The sequence below is a fragment of the Hippoglossus stenolepis genome, chromosome 11 (assembly GCF_022539355.2).
Source record: "Hippoglossus stenolepis isolate QCI-W04-F060 chromosome 11, HSTE1.2, whole genome shotgun sequence".
NCBI classification, from domain to species: domain Eukaryota; kingdom Metazoa; phylum Chordata; class Actinopteri; order Pleuronectiformes; family Pleuronectidae; genus Hippoglossus; species Hippoglossus stenolepis.
Genome location: NC_061493.1, coordinates 19,012,516 through 19,033,200, shown reverse-complemented (window position 1 = coordinate 19,033,200; position 20,685 = coordinate 19,012,516). Strand labels below are relative to the sequence as shown.

The following is a 20,685-nucleotide window of genomic DNA, read 5'->3' as shown; positions in this document are numbered from 1 at the left end:
TTTGTAACCTGATCCAATCATGATGCTGATATCAGCTCCTGTCAAGCATCAGAACCAGTCCCCTTGGTGGACTCGCTCCAGACTATGCCTAGTTGAAGGTGTACACCAGTAGACTAACATGAGTCCAAACGTGATGCGATGTGGACAAGCAAGTTAGCAAAAAAACAGATTGTTCCAGTGTTTGAAGCAGTTTGAACCTGCTCCGTACGTCACTAAACACACAAAGCCAAATGTCGCCCTAGTGTTAAAGATTTAAATCAGTGAATTTGAACCTGACAAGTGGCTTGTTAGCTTGTAAGATAACTCTTTTATTCTGACAATCTATCAATTTCACTCTTTATTAGAGCCAATCTAAATCATAACAATTCACAAGCTGGAGAAATTATTAAAACATCCCATCCCCTCATCACGCTTCAGCGCTCGTAGTTTATCTGGACAATATTTGTGGTCTATCTGCGAGAGTCCACTTGTCTGATCTATGTTAGGAAGAAGTGTAACAGCCCCTTTGTTTGAAGATAACAGTGCAGAAAAAACAAGAATATGCTCATAATATGTCATATACATAACCAGTATAACACCGCAATCAGTGGCCATAAAAATAGCTAATAAATCACATTATTAGCTGTCTAGTGGTGGCACTTCTTGCAAAGCTATTGTACCGTATTGCACAGTATTGCATAGGTGTTCCGATTAATATATCCACTCTACATAACATGCACTGTCAAACAGTGTCTTCTCTGGCTGCTGTCATACATCTATTCGGAGCAGAGATGTCTTCTGTCAGTGTTTAGACGTGAAGTTATGGCCACTGTCGATTGTCAGGACATATTGAACCGCTCGTCTGGATGTTGTCTCTGCATTTGAGGAGATATTGGAGATGTGACAAGACATGCACATCTGTTAATATCTGCACATTGTCAGGAGCAGAATAGAATGTCCGTGAATTGACATCTGCTATTAAGCATCTGCCACAGGCAACTGCGACAGGCTTGCATTATTCAATTACAGATTTTACTCAAGATTTGTTTGTGAGAGCATGTCTGATGTGTTTTTCAATAGTTTTCACCATACATGCATTCAAACTGACTGAGTAAACACATCACATGTTTTTTTTTTGTTGGCTTTGTTTGTTACATTTGTACATCGTTGCTCTGAGGATTCAAACAGAGAAGGTTTTTCATGTTTCTCTCTAAACTGCCATCAGGGGAACAGAGTCCAACTGTTATCATCAAATATCAATTATGCCAAAATATAAGTGAATATAAACACAGAAGTTGATAGAAACTTTCACTCACACACATGCTCCACAATCACACTAATATTTTAAGGGGTTAAAAGTCGTAGCTGACTTTATATGAGTGCTCTTAACCCTGCAGGCAGCCACAGTCAGTGTAATATTGCATCATATTCAATTGTTCATTTCCTCATTCTGTTTTTCTTACTTTGAAATTGTTTGTGCACAGCTAAGGTACAACCTGTCTCTCAAACTTGGTGCCGGTAACAGGTGTTAATAAAGAGTTTTTTTTTATTTTTAATATTCAATTTCCTCTCCATGGCACAGGAAAACCATAATAATGTAAATCATGAATCAGAATGGCTCCGGTATGACTGAACATTGGAGAAAAGCAGACTATTTGAAAAAGTACAGAATAAGAAACCATATTAAATCGGACACTGCTGTAGAGCCAATACTTCTGACTCTCATCTGCATGTTGATTATGAGCATGGTGACCTCAGAGTAAAATTACTTCTGGCTTCATAGCTATCGAACAATTGCTTTATATTATTAGTCTTGATTCATAACTGCATGCTGCATTGTATGGTGCATATAGATGATTCCATGTGAATGCTTAGATGCTGGATACAGCTGCCTGCGGCTGTCTCCTTTCGTCTGAGTCATACGGAACCAAAGATTAGACAACACTCGCACCAGGAAAATAGAAATCCCTGCACAATAGAGCACAATTAGCAATCTTATATAAAGCTCTGCAAATTGATTGACTTCTATCGTCAATTATAGGTGTTTCTAATCTTTTGCCCCCCCGCATTTGTTATCAAAACACACACGGCCTCAGAAATCATCAAACTAACACTTGTATTATTATTATGTAATTAATAATTATACATTTCCATCAAAAATGTGACATCATTTATTATGATTTGACTTTTATTTATTTCACATTTAAAGAGCTGATATCTATGGTTGTGTTCAATTCGGTGCAGCTTGATATAATTCAAGTTGACTGTTGGGCCTTGGCGGAGGTGTGGGTTCTACTAAGTGCTTTTCTCGTATTGCATCTTTGTCACATTGTGTTTTTTTATTTCCGTACAAGAACAATGAAATATTGTCTCTGGCAACACAAAAAAAAAAAACACCTGACAGTTTTCTCTTCTTCGATTGGTTAATAATAACAGCCAGGGCCTGTGCTCCTGCAGGTAAAGAGCAAGGTCCTTATTGCAGCTCTGCAGGCCAACAAGTCAACGACTCCCCAGGCCCTGACTGGATATAGATGGATGGGCCTGCTGCATGTTAGGAGGGGATTCTATACCTACACTCAATGAGCTGGCTAATGGGAGTCCTTTCACCCTGACCCCTTTTCCTCACACATTTGCACACCAGGCCCTCTTGGCTTACCCACTGGGCCATGGAAAGTAGGGGAGAACGGCCTGACTCACTATCAGGCGAACGTTTGACATTTTTGTCATGTTTAAGAGGCATGGGCCCATTTTGACTAAGCTGCTAAGCTGTGTTTTTCAAGGCTGTGGTTGATCGCTCTGCTTACAGCTGTCAAAGGCACTGTTGATTTTGCATGCGTTACATCTGCATCAATATTTTTTAACCTCTTCTGCAAAGGGAAGGTTGACTAAACAAGCACACTCCGACTCCGGTATGCTGCGCCGCTCCACACTCGCAGTGTCAGGGCATGTTCAGCAGTCAGTAGGACGTACACATTCCTGTATCTTTATTTCTAAGGCAAGAACGAGCCCTTTATATTTGTGCAGTCTCCCATTTATCAACTATGACTGTTGGGGAAAACAAGTCTCGGATGCAATTGTGGTGAGATAAGAATCAAGATTGTGATCGAATCAACGTCAGAAAATAGTCATAAAAACATGTTGGCCTTCCCCACAGGTAGTAGAGTCAGATAACTTTTTGACATAAGCATCATAATTTGTAGATGTTGCTATAACGAAAAATGTGTACCTGGTCAAAGGTCTTGTTTCTCTCGCCTTTGCTACTGATGATCAGCATTAGCGAGAAGTATTGCACCCTGCCAGTTTGTTTTTCGAGGTGACCACTTAACAGGCTGCAATGTGATAATTGCAAACACCCAGCACTTCAGCAAACCCCCTACATAATCAAAGTTGAGGCCGTCGACATTGACTCACAGACTGTGTATTATTCATTATCTGTGACTGAGGGAATAAGTAAAGGCTGTCACAGGAGCCCAGTCAGTGAGGATTTAATTAACAGAACCTGCCACATTTCACTACATCCACTGCCTTTCTCAGAACTCATAAAAGCCACCCCTATCTGTCGTAATTACACTAAACATGTCCCAATAAAGCTCTGCTGATGATTAATTTGAGTTGTGGAGAGGATCAATTAATTCATTTATTTGCAAACGGCCGCACTGCTTCCTTTTGTAGAACCCATTTCATTAACCGTTACGCTTCCTGATTTTTGGTCCTGTCCTTTCTTCTTTCTTCCCAGACACCTGGAGGAATAACCTGTCTTATTAGCCACATCGCATTACCACAGAAATTTACCATGAGCCCCGAGGTTCTACCATCTTAGAGGCAGTTACATTAAAATGAGCTGTAAACCACAAACCGTGTACCCTGTAATACCATAATCTCAAGGGTCTTCAATCAAACTCCTGTTAGTAGGACCACCAGGCAAGAAGTAGAGCTGTAATCTCAAAATGAAAGCCTACAGCTGTGCTACAGCTATAGCATAGTTAATGGAGGATGTGATTCTGTGCAGCAGCGCTTGTCCCACAAGGTGACTCGGTCAGCAGAACCATGTGAATTCAGAAGACCACCCTTGGGTTGCAGTAATGGGTCGGAGGCCATGGTTATGTACTAACCGGTGCGCCACGGCATAAATAATAGGCGCGGGGCATCTGGCAGGGCCGTAGATCATCCTGACGACAGTGGAAGTATGATATCAGATCGGAGAAAGAGGGAGAAGTGGAGATAAATAGGAAAGTGGAGATGGTAAAAAGAGAAAGAGGGGGGTAAGAAAAGGAAGGAATTGGGGGGGGATTAGATGTCTGTTATTGATTATCTGCCTGTAGGCAAGAAAGTAAGGCCAAATGTTCTGCTCAGCCAGACAAAAAAGTGTATTATTTCAAAGGTCATGGCATGCATTACAGCCTTTTACTCTAAGTACGCTTGGTTAAACAGCAGAATAACAGCACACCGATTCATCCTCTAGCATGTAGGACCAAGCGTCTGAACAGCCACATTAGCCGTGTTTTTGTTATGACTGTGTTTTTGCGATGGTCCGTTGCGTGCGGGTGTGTCTGTGCATACCGCTAATACACACCGAGGACTGTTTGCCTGATGCACCAACATCTCCATGGCAACTGCCATAACACCTGCTCTAGGAGATAGCGTGCCAGAGACAACAGGCTCGACAAGGACTATTTAGATGCACATTTCAAAGCACATTGTACATTTGCATTCATTTTCTTGCTGCCTAATCCCGACTGTAGCAAATCCACTCATCTGCCTGATAAAAAAAGCTGCTGTTGTGTAATTGTGAACGACGTCACTGTTCACACCGACTCTGTGAATTTTTTTTTATCTTGTTGTCTTTGTTTTTCTTTCTGTTCTTTCTTTTCCGTGGAGATTTTCGCCATTTTCACGCCATTACAACAGTATTACATCAATGGCCTCCTTGCCGGGTCTTTGATGTTGCAGTGGGAGTTCTGCCAAGTGATATTGCTCTGAAGTGCAGGAGGGTCCTGCTCACATGCCCTTCATGGCAGAACATGTGAGGAAACTCCTTGCCCTCCGATGCTTTGCAAGTCAAAAAGGCAGAGGTAGTTACATGAATACTCGCCTCGCTGCAGGGCCCATTAGTCGCTGCCGGAATGTCACAGGATTTCAGAAAGAAACAACTGCAAGAACCACCATATATCAAACACTCACACACTGCACCACAGGAAATGTTAACAAGGAACAACTGCGACAATGTAATAGTTACTGTAAAAGAAAACACTGTTATTTACAGATTCGTTAATGGATAACCACTGTCCAGCAGAGTCTAACACCACCATTAACTTTGTGTTCCTCATAAATCCCTTGCGGTTAAACATTTCCCATGTGAACCTGCTGACTGTTGTTACACACGTCAATAATCAAACTATTCTGAGAGCTCTTAAGTCGATCTCAGGTTAGCTTCGGCTCTTTGTTTGCACCTCCAGACGCCGCTGACACTTCTCACATTCTTCCATGTGTCTCAGGCAAATGCAAATGTCTGGGTTGACGATGTTCTTCGCGAGAAACAGCCGCGGGCGGGCTGCTCGCTTTGTCTCCGCAGACGACTTGTCTGCTTTCCAGAGCCAGATTGACTCAGGACCAGTTGAGACACAACATTTATTGCTCTGTATTTAGTTTCCCTCTCAGGTCGGACGAGCAGACAGGTGGATGATTAAAAGTTTATCGGTTGAAAATAGAAAACACTGAGGCTGTATCTTTGTAGTTCTCACACCTAACAAATTTAGCAGAACAGATTCCGCTTTCAAACATTTAGTGATCACTTTAGAGCTAAATGCTTCACACTCTCAAACACACGCAGGCAAATTGAAATACCAAAATGGCCTACATATTCTCAAGAGTTGCATAAACCTTTTTCCCCCCCAATAAAGACAGTGCACTGATGTATGTTTAAAAGAGGGGATTTTAGAGCAGTAATATTTCATGAGGCAAGTGCCTGTGTTGCTGCCACTGTGGCCCTTTGGTTTGCACTATCAAAGGGGGTATCACCTGTAATTGTTGTCATCCATCACTTGGCAACAGGCACACGTCGAGATCACAAGGCCTTTTACTCCTTTTTTTTATTATTATTATTATTTCAACTCAGATGTTTAATCTAAATAACTTAAGAGAGACTCACTGTATCGCCTTAATTTTTGATGCCGCACATTGACGCCGAATTCGATTAACTATTGATACAGAGCAAAGCAAGATGCTGTGGGCAGCTTACGAGCATGTATCAGCGATGTTTTCTCATGAATATTACCAGGCACGCCGTGTGCTCCCCCCCTGTATGTCTCATGAATGTATGTTCACTCCGAAGGGCGCGCCTCCCCGGTGAAACCCTCACTTAAAACATTCATGGCAGAACATATCATTCAGCACTTTGTGTACTTGAGAGTATGAGGTGGAAGAGGATGCCTCGGAACACTGGAATGGAAATGAGGCAGGCTTTTTTTTTTTTATGCAGAAGTGCTGTATCTCGTGGCAGTATGTCAGGGGCTCCCCTGTTATGAAGGGGATGGGGAGTCTGGAGTGTTTTCCCCCGATTGAGATGAGTATGTTTGGGCTGAGGGAAAAAACGCTGGCTGATGTTAGTGTGGGATTGAGCTCCTGCAGCCTCCCAGTGGGACGGGAGGACAGGGATGGGTCTCTTTCAGCAGGGCTCTGATTAGACCCATCGCCCTAGCTGCCACGCTCCACTCACACTGGTAATTGGAGCTGGCAGGAGGTTGGCATGCACCCCTCCTCCTCTCCTCCCTTCCCCTCTCCTTTTTTAGTTTTTTCCTCCCTCTTCTCTCATTTAAATCTTACCTCACCTGCCTGTGGCTGTTACAGCCGAGGCACACCTCCTTGACACAATAGTTTAAGATTACGGTATCATGTTTTCTTAATTTTTACCAATTACCATATTACCAGTGCCTCTTCTCTTTACAAATGATGTTGCCAGTGTTTCCCCATGGCTTTTGTGTATAGTTGCGGCCCCCACTGCTATCCTAATTGAGTAGTGCCATCAGAAAACCACATTAAGACTTCCCCCTTCTGCCCCCATCTTTTCTACTTCGGCGCTCTAACCTCTGAAAACAAGTTCATCTGCTAAGCTGCTCATATTGCAGTATGACTGTGCGTGATAAACTGCTGCTGGCAGAACAATGGTCCTATTTACCTTCCAAATCATGGAGGAACCAGTTCGTGCGTACCTGTCTTTACCTCTGAGGTGTTCCTGGCACTGCCTCTGGCCTCACTCATTTGCAAACTCCAGGGCGTTTCCACTATTTTTGTGTGCTAACAACCGTCTGCACTGTATTTAGTTAAGCAGTGGTCAAGTGGTTTGCATGCAGCCTGTGTGCGATGCCAGATTGTTCACTCTGCATATATACAAAATAAACCACCGGTGTGATAGTAAGATTGAGAAGCAGAACGCAATAATCTACTTCCATGCCACACATGACACAAGTATTTTTTTCTGTTGTTGTTTTTCCCCCTCCTCTAGCACTCTTCGTCTTGGTAATGGTGACATTATCGTCGGATTTTCGCCTTATTCGTATTTTCTTGCCCTGCCTAGACAGAGGAGTGGAGCTTTTTTTGATGAATTACACTCCAGCACAAGAGGCCCTTGTTTTATTAAAAATGCCCCCTATCTTGACAAACATCAACCTGCATTGCCCGCACTATTTCATTGGATTCTCTCCAAATTTCCCCGTGCCTTTTCTCTTCCCTTCAAATTAAAGAGGACTGAACAAAGGCATATCTTTGTCTTCCTGGGATGACAAGTTGGCAGACAAGGCCAGCAGCAGGAGTTAGAGTAGAAGGAATAGACAGGCAGTGCTCAAACCTCACCAATGGCTCGGCAAGATCTGTGATAAACGCATGGAGAGAACTTTGAATTTATTTCCTTTTCTACTAAAAGCCAGGGATAATTTTAGAAAGCTATGTTTATAAGAAATGTATAGTTTCACCTTTCTATACTGAGCCCCGTGTTAGCAGTCTAACCAAGTTATAATGATTAACTGTAAACTTTTTTTCCAAAGGTTTTTTATAGGTGTTTTCTTAAACAGCCTTTCATTATGTACTTATATTTTGTACAGTTTGACAGTATGTAATTTCAATGCGAGTGCAATATCAGTGATTGTGCAAACCAAGGCTCTGCTGGCAGGGTGCTTCAAAATGTGGGAGGCCAGCGTGTCACAGAGTTAATCATCGTCGGTCTGTGGCCTGGCCACTGGGAGCACAGTGTTATGTTGTGACAGGCAGCCAGAAAGTCAGCTTAGCAGTTAATATTGAAAACAAGAGTGACCCAGAGTGACTAACTTTGGATCTTTCCAAACAAGCACCTCTCTGCCTTTATATAACTGTACTTACAGCGCAGCCACACTTTAATCCAATAATGTCCCAGAGTGGACATACCATGCAAAGTCATGGTGCAGGTTCCACTAATCAGACACACTGTGAGAGAAATGTCCAGCCGTTGTAATAACAGTTCACCTGCAGTGCAAACATTAAGCAGAGGTACTGTATAGGGGATAGATTTATATAGAGGCTGTGCAGCAGCTGTTTGCCTTTTAAATTATTCCCCGTTTCCTGATATGACAGAGCCGCTGACTCGTGTAATAACTCCTTTGGGGTCTCTCACCCTGTTTTCCCAATGGTTTGCATTTTTCACAGCTCAGGAACATTTGCCAATAATCTCAATCATAAATATTCTATAGGCACCAACACGTGGCTTTGGTGAGAAGTGTTCTGATATTCCAGTTGTTGTTTTTTCACAGTTGCACAAAGCACCATTGCATATATAGCCTTTCCCAGCTGTAAGACACGACTCTGCTTTCTGCGCCTAACTGTGTGTTGTAACCCTTGAAGAAGCTGTAGGTATATTCTGGAGGAAATCAAATATTCAGACATTCAACTCATGAATATGGTATGTCAGACTCTCCTGACCTCTTCTGTACAATCTCTCAGGTAACTGGCTCGCTGTGATTGACAGCACAGTGTCACGCCTCATTCATTCAATTGGTTTCCACCATGTAGTTAATATATAGTCGAACCAGAGTGGAAGCTGCACCATTTTCTGCATTTCTAAATTTTGGAAGCCCAATCATGTGTTACAGGTGTCAGATGAAACATGAACACTGGAAATAAAGGTGACGTACACACAGATTTCACATCACTATAACAGTGACAGTGTGTGGTAGTTTATTATCTAAATTATAATTATGCTTTACGGATAAAGTTCATTATTATTATTATTATTATTATGAACACACTGTATCTTAAGTGAACTATAAGCAGGTGATGCTGAGGTGTAGCTCCCTCTGGGTTTGGTATAATTCCATTGTTTCCTCTTCCAACAGTTTGTAGGTACACATCTACAAGGTATTTTTCTTTTTCACTCTTTTCCATTCTCCTTCTCAATCTCTCATCCTCTCTGCCCTTGTCCCCTATCTCTCTCTTCGACTGTTGTAGAGAGCACAAACCACAGAGGAACACAGGGCGCTATACTGTTACCATTATTCATACGGTGACAAATTGCACTCTATAATTTCACTGTGCTTTCAGTTGTGTCTTTTGTCGAGGTATCCTGATTTCGGTCTGGATGTCTGGAAAAAAAAAAGAATCCTATATCGTCAGACAGGAAGTTTGCCTCGCCACAGAGATAAGACGCCACGCGGCGATCTGTCAACTACATTTGAATATGAGACGATCCGGGCTGCAGGCCAAACACAAGGGTGAAAGGAGGAACAACTGCTCTGCAGGAGATCAGAACAAAGAACATCACAGACACTCGTATTCACACTCCAGCCATATAGTTTACTGTGTGTTTACATGTGGATTTTTTGACTCAGACGATATACTGTTGGCGTCGGCCTACAGAGTAGAATGAAACTAATTAGATGGACACTTGTGAATGAGTCAATAGATGTCTTACCAAAGCATTTGGTGGGTTTCTTATGAACAGCTCAGACTTTAGACAGTCCCACTAACAAGAGAGCAGTGTGTGTAGTTAAAACATCACCGAGCTCCTGACACATAGTTCTTACAACAGACAATATCAAAACAGCTTTTGTGTTTTCCCTGGTGAATGGAAAGAAAACAGCATTTTACATACATTTGAATTTTTGAATAATCATGAGTTGATTTTGAGTAGACCATTCAGTCTTAATTTTGTATTGTTGTAAAACCCGTTCTAGACACAATTTCCCTCGTGGTTCCTAAATAACCAAAATGTACATCTGGTATTGATGTTGTTCGTCCTTCTAAAGGGACTAATCTTTGCTCATTGTTAACCTGACGTTAGATATCTTTTCATGCCGAACCGTATAGGCAGCAGCATGTCATTACCACACCGAGAATTCATCCACATACAAGGAGACAGATTAAAGAGATTACATGTTCGAGAGCAAGCTGATAATGATCCCTTGCCAGGGCCATCGGGTTTCCTCTTTATTAAGGTTGTCCAAAGGTGAAATTAGGATTCAATATGAGTGCGAGGGCTCAATTTGTTTCCCTTTGCTGAAAACACGTGACTGATGTTACACAACAACACGACTTGTCATCACAGAGTGAAACAGCGGCCGGATGGCGACGGTCATTCAATTTCAATAACTAAAAACCCTCGAGCTGAATCACTGTTTCCGAAGACTTGGATTATTCAAATAGGTTTGTTGAGCTAGTGGAGGCGGCTCATTAATGCAGGGGTGCCCAAAGGCAGATTGTAACTATCCTTCCTCTGTTTAAACCTGAGACTCCCCATGCTGGGTCATAAGCTTGTTATGATAATCAATCAGGGACCAAATTTTCTTTCCAACCGAATTTGAAATCTAAACCATCATCATCAGATCTACTATTCCACAGTAGGGCACAATGTTTATGTATGTGTGTTTCCTGATCAGCGTTTGGCCTGCAGCACCTGAAACTAGTAGCTCTCTCTCATCCTCCTCTCAACTCAACACCTCTCGCACCGCCTGAGAGCCTTTTCTGTCAGAATCTTGTTTTTCCTCTTATTGTTTTTTGTGTGTGTGTGTCAGCGGCCATACTAAAGTTCTACCTTTGCACATTTTCAGAGAACCAGGTCCCCCATGGCTTCCCCACCATCGACATGGGTCCCCAGCTGAAGGTGGTTGAAAAGACCCGAACTGCCACCATGCTGTGCGCTGCCGGTGGAAACCCAGACCCAGAGATCACCTGGTTCAAGGACATGCTTCCTGTGGACATCAGCAGCAGCAACGGGCGAATCAAACAGCTCCGCTCAGGTACAATTGATTTCGACCTGATTCAATTTCTTTAAGATGTTATTCTACATGACATACGGAACATGTTAATTATAGCAAAGGCGTGTTGAAGGCTAAGAGATGACATTAAATGCCAACAGACATACTGGTAGTCGTGTTAGACATGAGACTGATGTGAAAACACAAAGGGCCTTTGTTGTCATGTATGACTTAATTTATTCTCTTTCATCACAAAGCACATGAAAGTTTTATACAGCTTGTCATTGTCGCCGCGATTAGTTGACTGGGTTCTTAGACGATTCTATTTCTCACAACAGCTGCAGCCACTTTTTAAAGTAGCACAGAAATTGCAATGAGGTTGTTCGTGCGTTCCTGCAATCTCTGACAGTGATACATGAGCTTGTAACCTTTCAAAGTACAGAAAGAGAATTCCTCACCGCATTAAATATTCTGTAATCCCCTCTTAAACATACGGCTGGGTCACAATGAGGCCAGCCGATGATGCATTAGCTCGGATTCAACCTTGAAAAATACAAAAATCAATGAGGTACCCTTTGTTCGCTATATCAGTGCACTTGATAAATAAACAGCGCTCGCCTGACCTGGATCAGATTGAAAGATTAGTGGCTTTTGACCAGGTTTGGTCTTGTCACTCCTTACTAAATCTACCTCACTTAGAGAGTGTCAGGCCGGGCTGCAGGTCTGAGGCCCCGAAGATTAAAGAGGAGAGCTACTCCAGAAGAAGCCAGGTGCTAAAGCTGCCCAGTGGACGCTGAATACAGGTCACTGGAGCACGCTCACTTGGAGTGTACATGTTCTTGCAATATAAAATCCTGGCTCTACTACGAGAACAACCCAAATTAGATTCATCACAAATTAGATACTAACAAATCTACTAATTGTTTGATAATGTTTTTATAGCAAGAATAAAATTGTGCCTAATAATACGGTCTTTTCTATCTTTTTTTTTCTTTTACTCCCAGCAACACACGCTTAATTAGTTTTCTTCCTTGCACATAGTGAGAGTGTCTGAAAATGTGCTGATATGTTATGCCCTCAAACTTCTTTCTTATCCGCCACCCTTCTCTTGACATCTGCCGCCATATCAGCATCAGCCATATGACCTGAAATTAGAAGTGCATTAATTTGCTGCCACAGTGTAATGGGAAAGTCAGACCCAGTTCCTCATATTGCATCACACATTTCCAGTTAGCACACATTAGACACATTAGTCTCTCTCTTTTCACGCCGTCCAAATCTGTAAACTTCTTTTTGAATTTAATACCTCTGACCTGAATACGTTTTGCCCTGCGTCACTCTAATTGCTGTGTATTACTTTCATTCACTCCTCTTGCCCATTTCACTAACTGCTATCTGCACAAAGAGTGGGGGTCATCTTAAATTGGAAATCTTAACTCAAAGAACAAATGCTGCTGTGAAGTCACATGGGAAGGGATATACAGTAGCTGCAGAAGCAAAGAAAATCTAAATCTGTGTAGTTTCCGGTAATTTACAGACATCATGTACAGTCCAAAAAATGTACATCTCCTTCATAGCGTTGATGAAATACTATGTCACATTGCATCAGTTTTTTTTTCTGTGGCAGAAGCCATGTTTTACTAACTAATCTCTCAACCCTGTTTGCATCAAAATTACTCCCACCTAGGTGGTACACCAATTAGAGGTAAGGATGATGAATAAAGTGTGTTGCAAACTATCACGTTCAGACCATTCCCCCACATCAGACCCCTGCATCCCCACCAGTTCCACATTACCAGGTTCATTCACGCTGTTACAGCAGCAACCCGCCCTCCCCCACTTCCCCCGTTCGTCTCTACCCCAACATGTTCTGTCTGATCATGTTCTGTCTGCTCCTTAACAAACAAATGATCACCAACCCTGATGCCAGGAGAATGGAAATGCAAAAAGATAGTCCAAGGTGTTATTACGTAAATGAGATTTTTCCAGTCTCCTGTTTTGCTGTTAGAAATGAACCATGTTTTTGAGTGAAACACACACACACACACACACACACATTCACGTTCACACAGAAACAAAACATCTCTCTGCTACAGCCTCTTCTCAGGCTTTTCAGTTAAAAAGGGGCAAGGAGCTGCATTTTAAACTAAAGGCCACCGTCGCCACTAGAGGATCCACCTGCCTCCTCCATGCAGTTAATGTAAATTCAAATGGCTGCATTTGCATACAGCCGATGCAGCATTGCCCCCCAGCATGGGAACAGGATGCCTGGTTGAGATTGTTAAGGTGGAAGGTTCCCTTTTTATGGAAATCCTGCTTTTCTCAAGAGTAAAAGCAGGATTTCCAATCAACAACAGAGAGGTAAAAAGTGGACGTCTGGGGCAAGCTGCATACATTTGGGACCGCCAGCAGTCTGTCTGAGTGTTTTTGCGTCCACGGAAACTAATACAGTCCATATTCAATTAGGTGTTTAACTCTTTATGAGTTATGATAGCCTCATGACAGCCTCTCTGTCCCTGCTGCTCTGTAAATGACCTTGTGGAAGATCCAGGCTTCCTGTAGTTGGGAGTAATTGAAGGAGTTTAGTGTTTCAGCTCTGGAAACTGTCACACCAGCAACCTTCCACATTCCTGTAGTACTTCCACTGTTTTTTCCCATGGGAGAGTGGGTAGATTGACAGATTCGTGACACCAACATTAGTATGCAGTTGCATGTCAGTGCTGAATCAGACAGCGATGAGCTCAGCAAGTAGAGCAAACACCTTGGAGGGACGTGTTGTCATGAGATCTGAGGCGGTGTTATCACATGTCACTGCCCCGCCCTGTTCCGCTCCTCTTTTTTTGGTCTCGCCTTGATTCGAGTCCCCTACGGTTGGTGGTGAACCTGTTTGTTGCATTCATCTCATACTGCATGATGTGAAAAAAAAAAATGTATCCTGACATCATCGTACACCGAGTATTTTTGTCATTTTCAAACTGCATGGTGGCTGACTGCCTCGTACCATGCTGTGTTGGAGACATGATAACTGTTATCACTCACTTGCGTATAGTTACCGTTTCTTTTTTTTTGCTTTTTGAGAAAAAGTTTTCTTTTGAAATGTGTATTTGTAAAATCATGGGATGCAGGTAAGTTTGGTGTTGTTGATCTTTTTTTTTTCAAGTTGTCAAATTATAAAATGGCCTCATCTGTCGTCCGTTTGCAAATCAGTAGCAATGATTAGGTGATGCTTCTGGACACGGTGTGACAGAATGTCCACCACAGACAGGACTCCTGGGCTTTCATGGTTTGTTAGAAACAACATGTTAGCCTTCTGTGTGATCACTACAGCTTCTTGGGATTGTGAATACTAATCCAAGCCATCTGGCGGAGGAGTGTCCCCCCTTGAGGCTTTCAGTGAGACATGGTCAGATAGTTTGTAATGAAAGAACACTGAAATGGCCTCACTGCTAAATGTGTCCTCGCAGGCTGAAGGAAATATATCTGCCCTGGCAAATGGAGCAGTGTCTCCTGTTATATTTACATTTGTGTTGTACTTAAATACGGTCACATTTTTATTTAATGTCACCATTAAGCATCTCTGAAAACATTATTCTCAGCTCAAAACACTTCAGAGTAACGTCCCTCCTGAGGGTCTAAATAATGTCCCTTGGTAAAACAGTGTTAAACACATTTTGCACAGTTGTTGATATTAAGCCGCAGCAGTTTGATGGCTTCTTAAGATGTAACATAAATTCGGCTGCTTTTCTCGTGCAGTATAGCTGCAGTATAGCTTAGCTGGGTTCTAACATCTGGCTGAGCTAGATAACCCTCAGTGACATAAACACTTTGGTTTGTCAATTAATTCCATAAGCAGAAAGCCCAATCAGACTGTGATTGTTGTGACATGTTATTCAGATGATTAATTGACCCTCAGTCATGGTCTTTTTTCTCCTTAACACGACTAGGCAAATATTCTGTTAGCAGTTCCTGTAAACTTGCCAAATAAGCGAAAGGCTTGTGTTGCTGTAAGCATTTTATTTTTTTGACAAAACCACGTCCGTGTCTGAGACACTTAATTACGCTTGAACTGGGTTATACTAATTGACTACAGGCTCTCAAGCGAGTCACTGTACAGATATCTGCTGTGGTTTCATGCAAAGTTACATCTCATATTCCACAACTGTCAAGACAGCTAAATTTGTTAATCCTCCATGCAGGAGCTCTGCAAATTGAGAACAGCGAGGAATCAGGGAAATAGTGAATGCATGAGCTGAATGAAAGTGCCGACTCGTGACTCTTCTCCTGCCAATCTGACTTATCTCTTTCAGCACAACTTTTATTTCTAATATTTCTGTGGTGTCATGTATTTGCAAAATACAAAGAGCTATGTTACCCTTTGAAAATTCTTGGCTGTTTAATTCTAAATGTTGTTCACTCCAGCAACCATGCATCTCTGTGTCTAATCTCCCTTTTAAAGACCCAGAATCCCGTTAGTACACCTATTCGTGTGATTTGTTTTACTTTAGTGATTTTAGGTGATTAAAGCTCTTCTCAGGAGTGCGTCGCAGTGTGTGATTGACATATTCCTCACTCTCCTGCTAGCTGTGTTGCACCTGCCAGGGTGGGACAACTGAAACTCTTTATAATAATGTTATTTGTGCAAAGGGTAATTCCCAACGTCCACCTCCAACCTGAGCAGAGCTTGAATCGGCCCGGATGAGTGAAAAAAAACGTGCAGGGCCTTTCATTAATGTCTAATCGTGCCATTTATACCACTTCTTCTTTCTTCCGCTCACCTTCAACAGCTTCTCTCACCATTATCCGTGCAATGCGATTATTCTCACCAACTGTCTAACCTCAACGTCCTGTTTGGCTGCGAACTCGACCAGGTGCGGTCTCTGTGAAAACAGCTGCATTGAAACAGATTCCTCTGCTGGCACTGGAAGCCATGACAGGCCTTGTTTCTCTTTTTTTTTTACCCGTCTGACTGTATCGAAAGGCTCCATTAGCCCCTCAGCACAGCTATTGAAACACAATAGCTGCTCCAGTTGTTGGTGTGGGTGGAGTTGGGAGTGAGAAAGTGTCTGGGGAAGAAAAAGACATTTTAGCTAAGACTTTATTTTTTATCCATCATAAATTTGAATCAAGATGATGATCTTTTCCAGACAAATCCCCCCCCGTCTCTAATAGTAGTAAAAAAAAATCCAGGGAAAATGTTTTTTCAGCAGACAGTGGCTCCTGGATCAGAGGAACCAGAGGTAAAATCATCTTCAAGGACCATCGCAGCGTCAAATTTACAGATTAAACACCGGGGGCTCCAGAAGGTTTAGATCTTAAATCTTGACAGAGGGAGGTAGTCAGCCAAACAGCAAAGGCGAGGGATGGATGTAAGCCTCGTCTATTAATCAGGCCGTGTCTGTCACAGGTGCAGACATGGCCTTTTTTTCTCCACAGAGGTAATTACAGTAGTTGTGTGGCGTGGCGCCAGCAGGGCCCCGGGGCTGCTAGTCTGTAACACACCACCCAGGTAGCTGTCAACCCATTGGCCCCAACACCGACTCTTTCCACCAGCCTCACCACACCAGTGGAGAGATAGAAATCAAACCAACCGTAACCTTTTAAAAGTGTACTTGTCTGCAATGGGGAACAAAGGCTCAAGCCATGTTTTCACTCTGTCTTTGTTGCCACTGCAAGAATGAAGAGACAAGACCCGGGGCGGTGTTATCACTGGGCTGCTTGATTGGGTTTAAAACATGAGGGACTCCAGACAAGTGGCCTTTGACGCGACTCTTCCTTTACTCTCTTCCTTTCATTGAAAGACACCAGAGGGGAGATTTAGGCTTACAATGTCTGCTCAAACTTGTAAACATAACAAGCGTTGGAAGCAAACGAGTCATTGGACAACTGTTACATTTTTACAGCGTTGATGTTTGGCAGCAGGCTGTTAAAATTGAGCCCATGTCAAACTTTTAATACAGTTTTAAAATGACGTTTGGGCTCTAAACAAATCAAAAAGAATGGTGTTACAGTTATTAATACCTTGTGATGCACACGCTATTGCCATTTAATGCCCTGATGGACTGTTTCAATATTCCAGTCTCACTTTTTAAGTGTAGGCTTTAAGAATCTATCACTTGCTTATATGTTTTGCCTTCCAACAATTTCTTCCTCCCCACATTTATTGCCTTGAAATGTCAATAACCACTACTTGAAGGCGACATGAAAAGATTAGCAAGGGAGAAAGAATTGTGTTATTATTCTCCATCAACAACCTTGTAACACCCGCCCACACATACATCCCTGTCAGACTTCCATTAAATGGGCTCGTTATGGGTTTGGTGTCTGAGAAAGCGTTTCTGTTTCTTTCCACTCACCGTCGCTACCTGATCCAATTCCTGTCTGCAGGTGCACTACCACGCTGCGAGCGCCGCCGCCACCTCCCTTGTCTTGACATTTTAGAGCCGCCACAGAATGAATGTCCTCATATTTCTGTGTGGGAGGGTGAGGCGAGCGGCGGGGTGGGGGGTCTGCTCTGCTCATGGATTGTTTTCCTCTTGCTGTCTATATATCTATTTATTGTCCTTCCACTTCTCATCCGTTAAGAGCGTGTGCATGTTTATGTAGGTGTGCGGGTGCGTGTGTGTTTGTTTCGGGTTGCTTTCGGTGACCCCCCCCTCTAAAGAAGGACTCCATCAACATTGGCAGAATCACAAGAGCGCTGTGATTGTGCATGAGCGCTCATTTGTCAAGCGCTTATCCCACAACGGAGGAGGGATGTCAGCTTCTGTCTGCCGGCACTCCCTCATATATCCATGTGACATGTCAATATGTCACAGAGGATAAAGTGCTGCAGCTGGGCTTTTCTTTTTACCAAAATGTCTTCATGCTGTTCTATGTGTGTGTGTGTGTGTGTGTGTGTGTGTGGGAGTCAGGGAGGGAAACTTACAAATATGATCAATCTAAATCATTTCTATGAGGAAGAAGATGAGGTACAGGAGCACGTTGAGTGACCCCTACGTCAGCAAGTGCTCCTGAAGGATGCATTGTGCATGAGGCATAAAAAAGTACAGTATCAGGAACTTTTTCATTCCTATAGGTATTCAGATAAAACACAATACTATAATATTGATCATCTAATGGAGCAATAGCATTTTGAACTGCACAGTAATTTTTTTAAGTGTGCTATCAGACAAATATCTGAAATAATCTAATAAGTCTTGATATGTTCCACTTATCATTTTCGGAGTTTTAAAATGAAATAAACTGTACATTTTATTTATAACAACAAAATATAACATTTTAAAATAAAAAAACAATACATAAATTGGGTGAGTTTCCCTCCCTGGCGCCGTATGTATGCATTTCCCTTCTTATATCTGTACCATGTCACTAACCTCCACTGGGCCTATGGAAAACACTGTTTGGTTTCACTGTGTTGTCTTCCTCCCCACTGTCTTTTCATTCCATCGCTCACCTCCATCCAAATCACTTCATCCACAAACAGATCAGCGTGAAGGTTGGTCATTTTCACTTTCAATCCCTTCCCTTCAATTTGATGCAGATTTTAGACAAGGTTGCCCATCCCCTCCCAGCCCCTCGGATCAAGACACAGATACCCCAACCTTGAAAAACCCCAAATATTAATAGTAGCTCCCTCCCCTAATCCTCCTAAATGTGAATATGTCGTTTTGTCAACATGTTTGCATGAAACCCTGAATAGTTCTTGCATGCTACACAACGTCACTCCCACAAACCGTGTTATGATTACCCTTTGTAAACCGTCCCTGTGCAGCTTACTTCAGTCATTATTAGATCTCTGTTGTGTTGCGTATTTTTCCAACCGCACCCTTAGTGTCACTGTCAGCGTCATGCACCAAAAGCTATAGCTCCTTTCACTCTCAGACTTTCCACCCCTGCAGGGACATCAAGTCTATAATAGATTACTCTTGTATTCAGCTGGCAATGGGATGTGTCAGGTATTTAGGCAGCAACACCCCTGCTCTCCTACTGAGAGACAGAAGTATCAGAAGGGACAAAGCTGTTCTCAAGGGTTTGTCTTTTGTTTTTTTAGTTTTTTTACTGCCATGGATGTCCTCCACCCAGAGACTGAAGGATGAGATGGGTACATGTTAGTGTAATGAGAGGACAGCCCCCGCGTCTCCTTGTAATTTTGCAGCAGGAAGTCAAGCAGGAAAGAAAAGTTTATGATGTGGTGCTGCAAGACTTTTTAAGAAGCGTAAACTCTATTGAAGTTACTGTAAAATAACTCATTGATCGTATAGTCTTTGCTCCTTTATCCACATGTATATACAAGTAGAATCTCTGCTTTTAGTGTTGATGAATAACGACATTGACACCGTCCACGGGAGGTTATGTTTTGGAAGTGATTTCTTCACTCCGCACCATCTCCAAAACACAGCCACACAAAGAGCTGACCTATGGAATATTTAAGAATGAGCTGGCAGGGTGCTGACAGGGGGATGATCAGCCATCATGGTCGCCCAGTGCTGCTGCCAGGAAGCCGGGGAGGTTGCTGACTCTGTGCCAGTTTGCACAGATATTGATTCACCGAACAGGTTCTGCTATCCTTGGGCACTTTGTCAAGGCAGTTAAATTTATAGGTATCCAGCAAGCGGGCAGGCAGAGTGGAGACAGGGCTTATTTTGTGGTTTTGATAGAGTCCTGGAGCTCGTCTCTCCAAGCTGCTCTCAACAGGAGAGAGGCTTCGGGGGAATCGATAACAATTACCTGCCCTCTAGTCATTTTGTTCCACAGCACCTCTCCAAACTTAACCGCACGCCATGAATTATTCACAACATTAAGTGTTCAATATACACAGGCCCCATTGACTGACTGCTTTTAGCACTGTTTAGTCTACTTCTCCACGGTTTCACTGTTTCATAAGCGTATGTTGTGAAAAATAGCAGCACTTGGAGAAGTTGCCAGTGTGTGAGAAGACGCACGTGGTCGCTGGCATGAGTGGAACACTGAAGCCTTTTTTTTACTAACTCATCTGTTGTGCATTAGTCACTGTGGAAATCAGATGTTCGCTCATTTTTATGAGAGAATTGGACCAAGTCCCTCCTTTATCTTCTTCCCCCAGCGTGCGCAGGCTTCTGATCCCGTCCCATATCTTTCCCGTGCATGCCTTTCCTGAGAATGCTGTCTCCGTCCTGTTCCCAGGCTGGTAACACTAGTCGACCTGTCCCATCTAAGCATGTAAAAATCATCTCAGTCCCTGTGAACTCCAGAAAGCTGATGTCATGGCCGATAATCTGTTAGTCTCTCTGTCAGTGTGTGTCACTTTATTCCTGCATGAATCCCTCAACATGATGTCGTAACTTCATAAAGTTGTTCCCTCTTGCTCACTGAGTCATCTTAAAAACTTCGGATTTAAGTATTTATTCTGTATTAATAGTCAACGGCCATCGTTACTGAGACCTAAACTTTGGCTGAACTCTTTGGTTTTTTTGTTTGCCACAAATCTCTCTGAATAATAAGTCCTTTAGAA

The 20,685-nt window shown here is 42.7% G+C and overlaps 1 protein-coding gene across 1 annotated transcript in view; it reads left to right on the top strand.

Annotated features, from left to right (window-relative positions):
• The window catches only part of LOC118117990 (receptor-type tyrosine-protein phosphatase F), a 157,829-nt gene that overhangs the window by 75,838 nt on the left and 61,306 nt on the right, over positions 1-20,685 (top strand). The window contains exons 5-7 of the mRNA XM_047341988.1: positions 11,049-11,242; positions 12,879-12,900; positions 15,392-15,431. Coding sequence (XP_047197944.1) covers positions 11,049-11,242; positions 12,879-12,900; positions 15,392-15,431 — 256 coding nt within the window. The remainder of the gene's footprint in view (positions 1-11,048; positions 11,243-12,878; positions 12,901-15,391; positions 15,432-20,685) is intronic.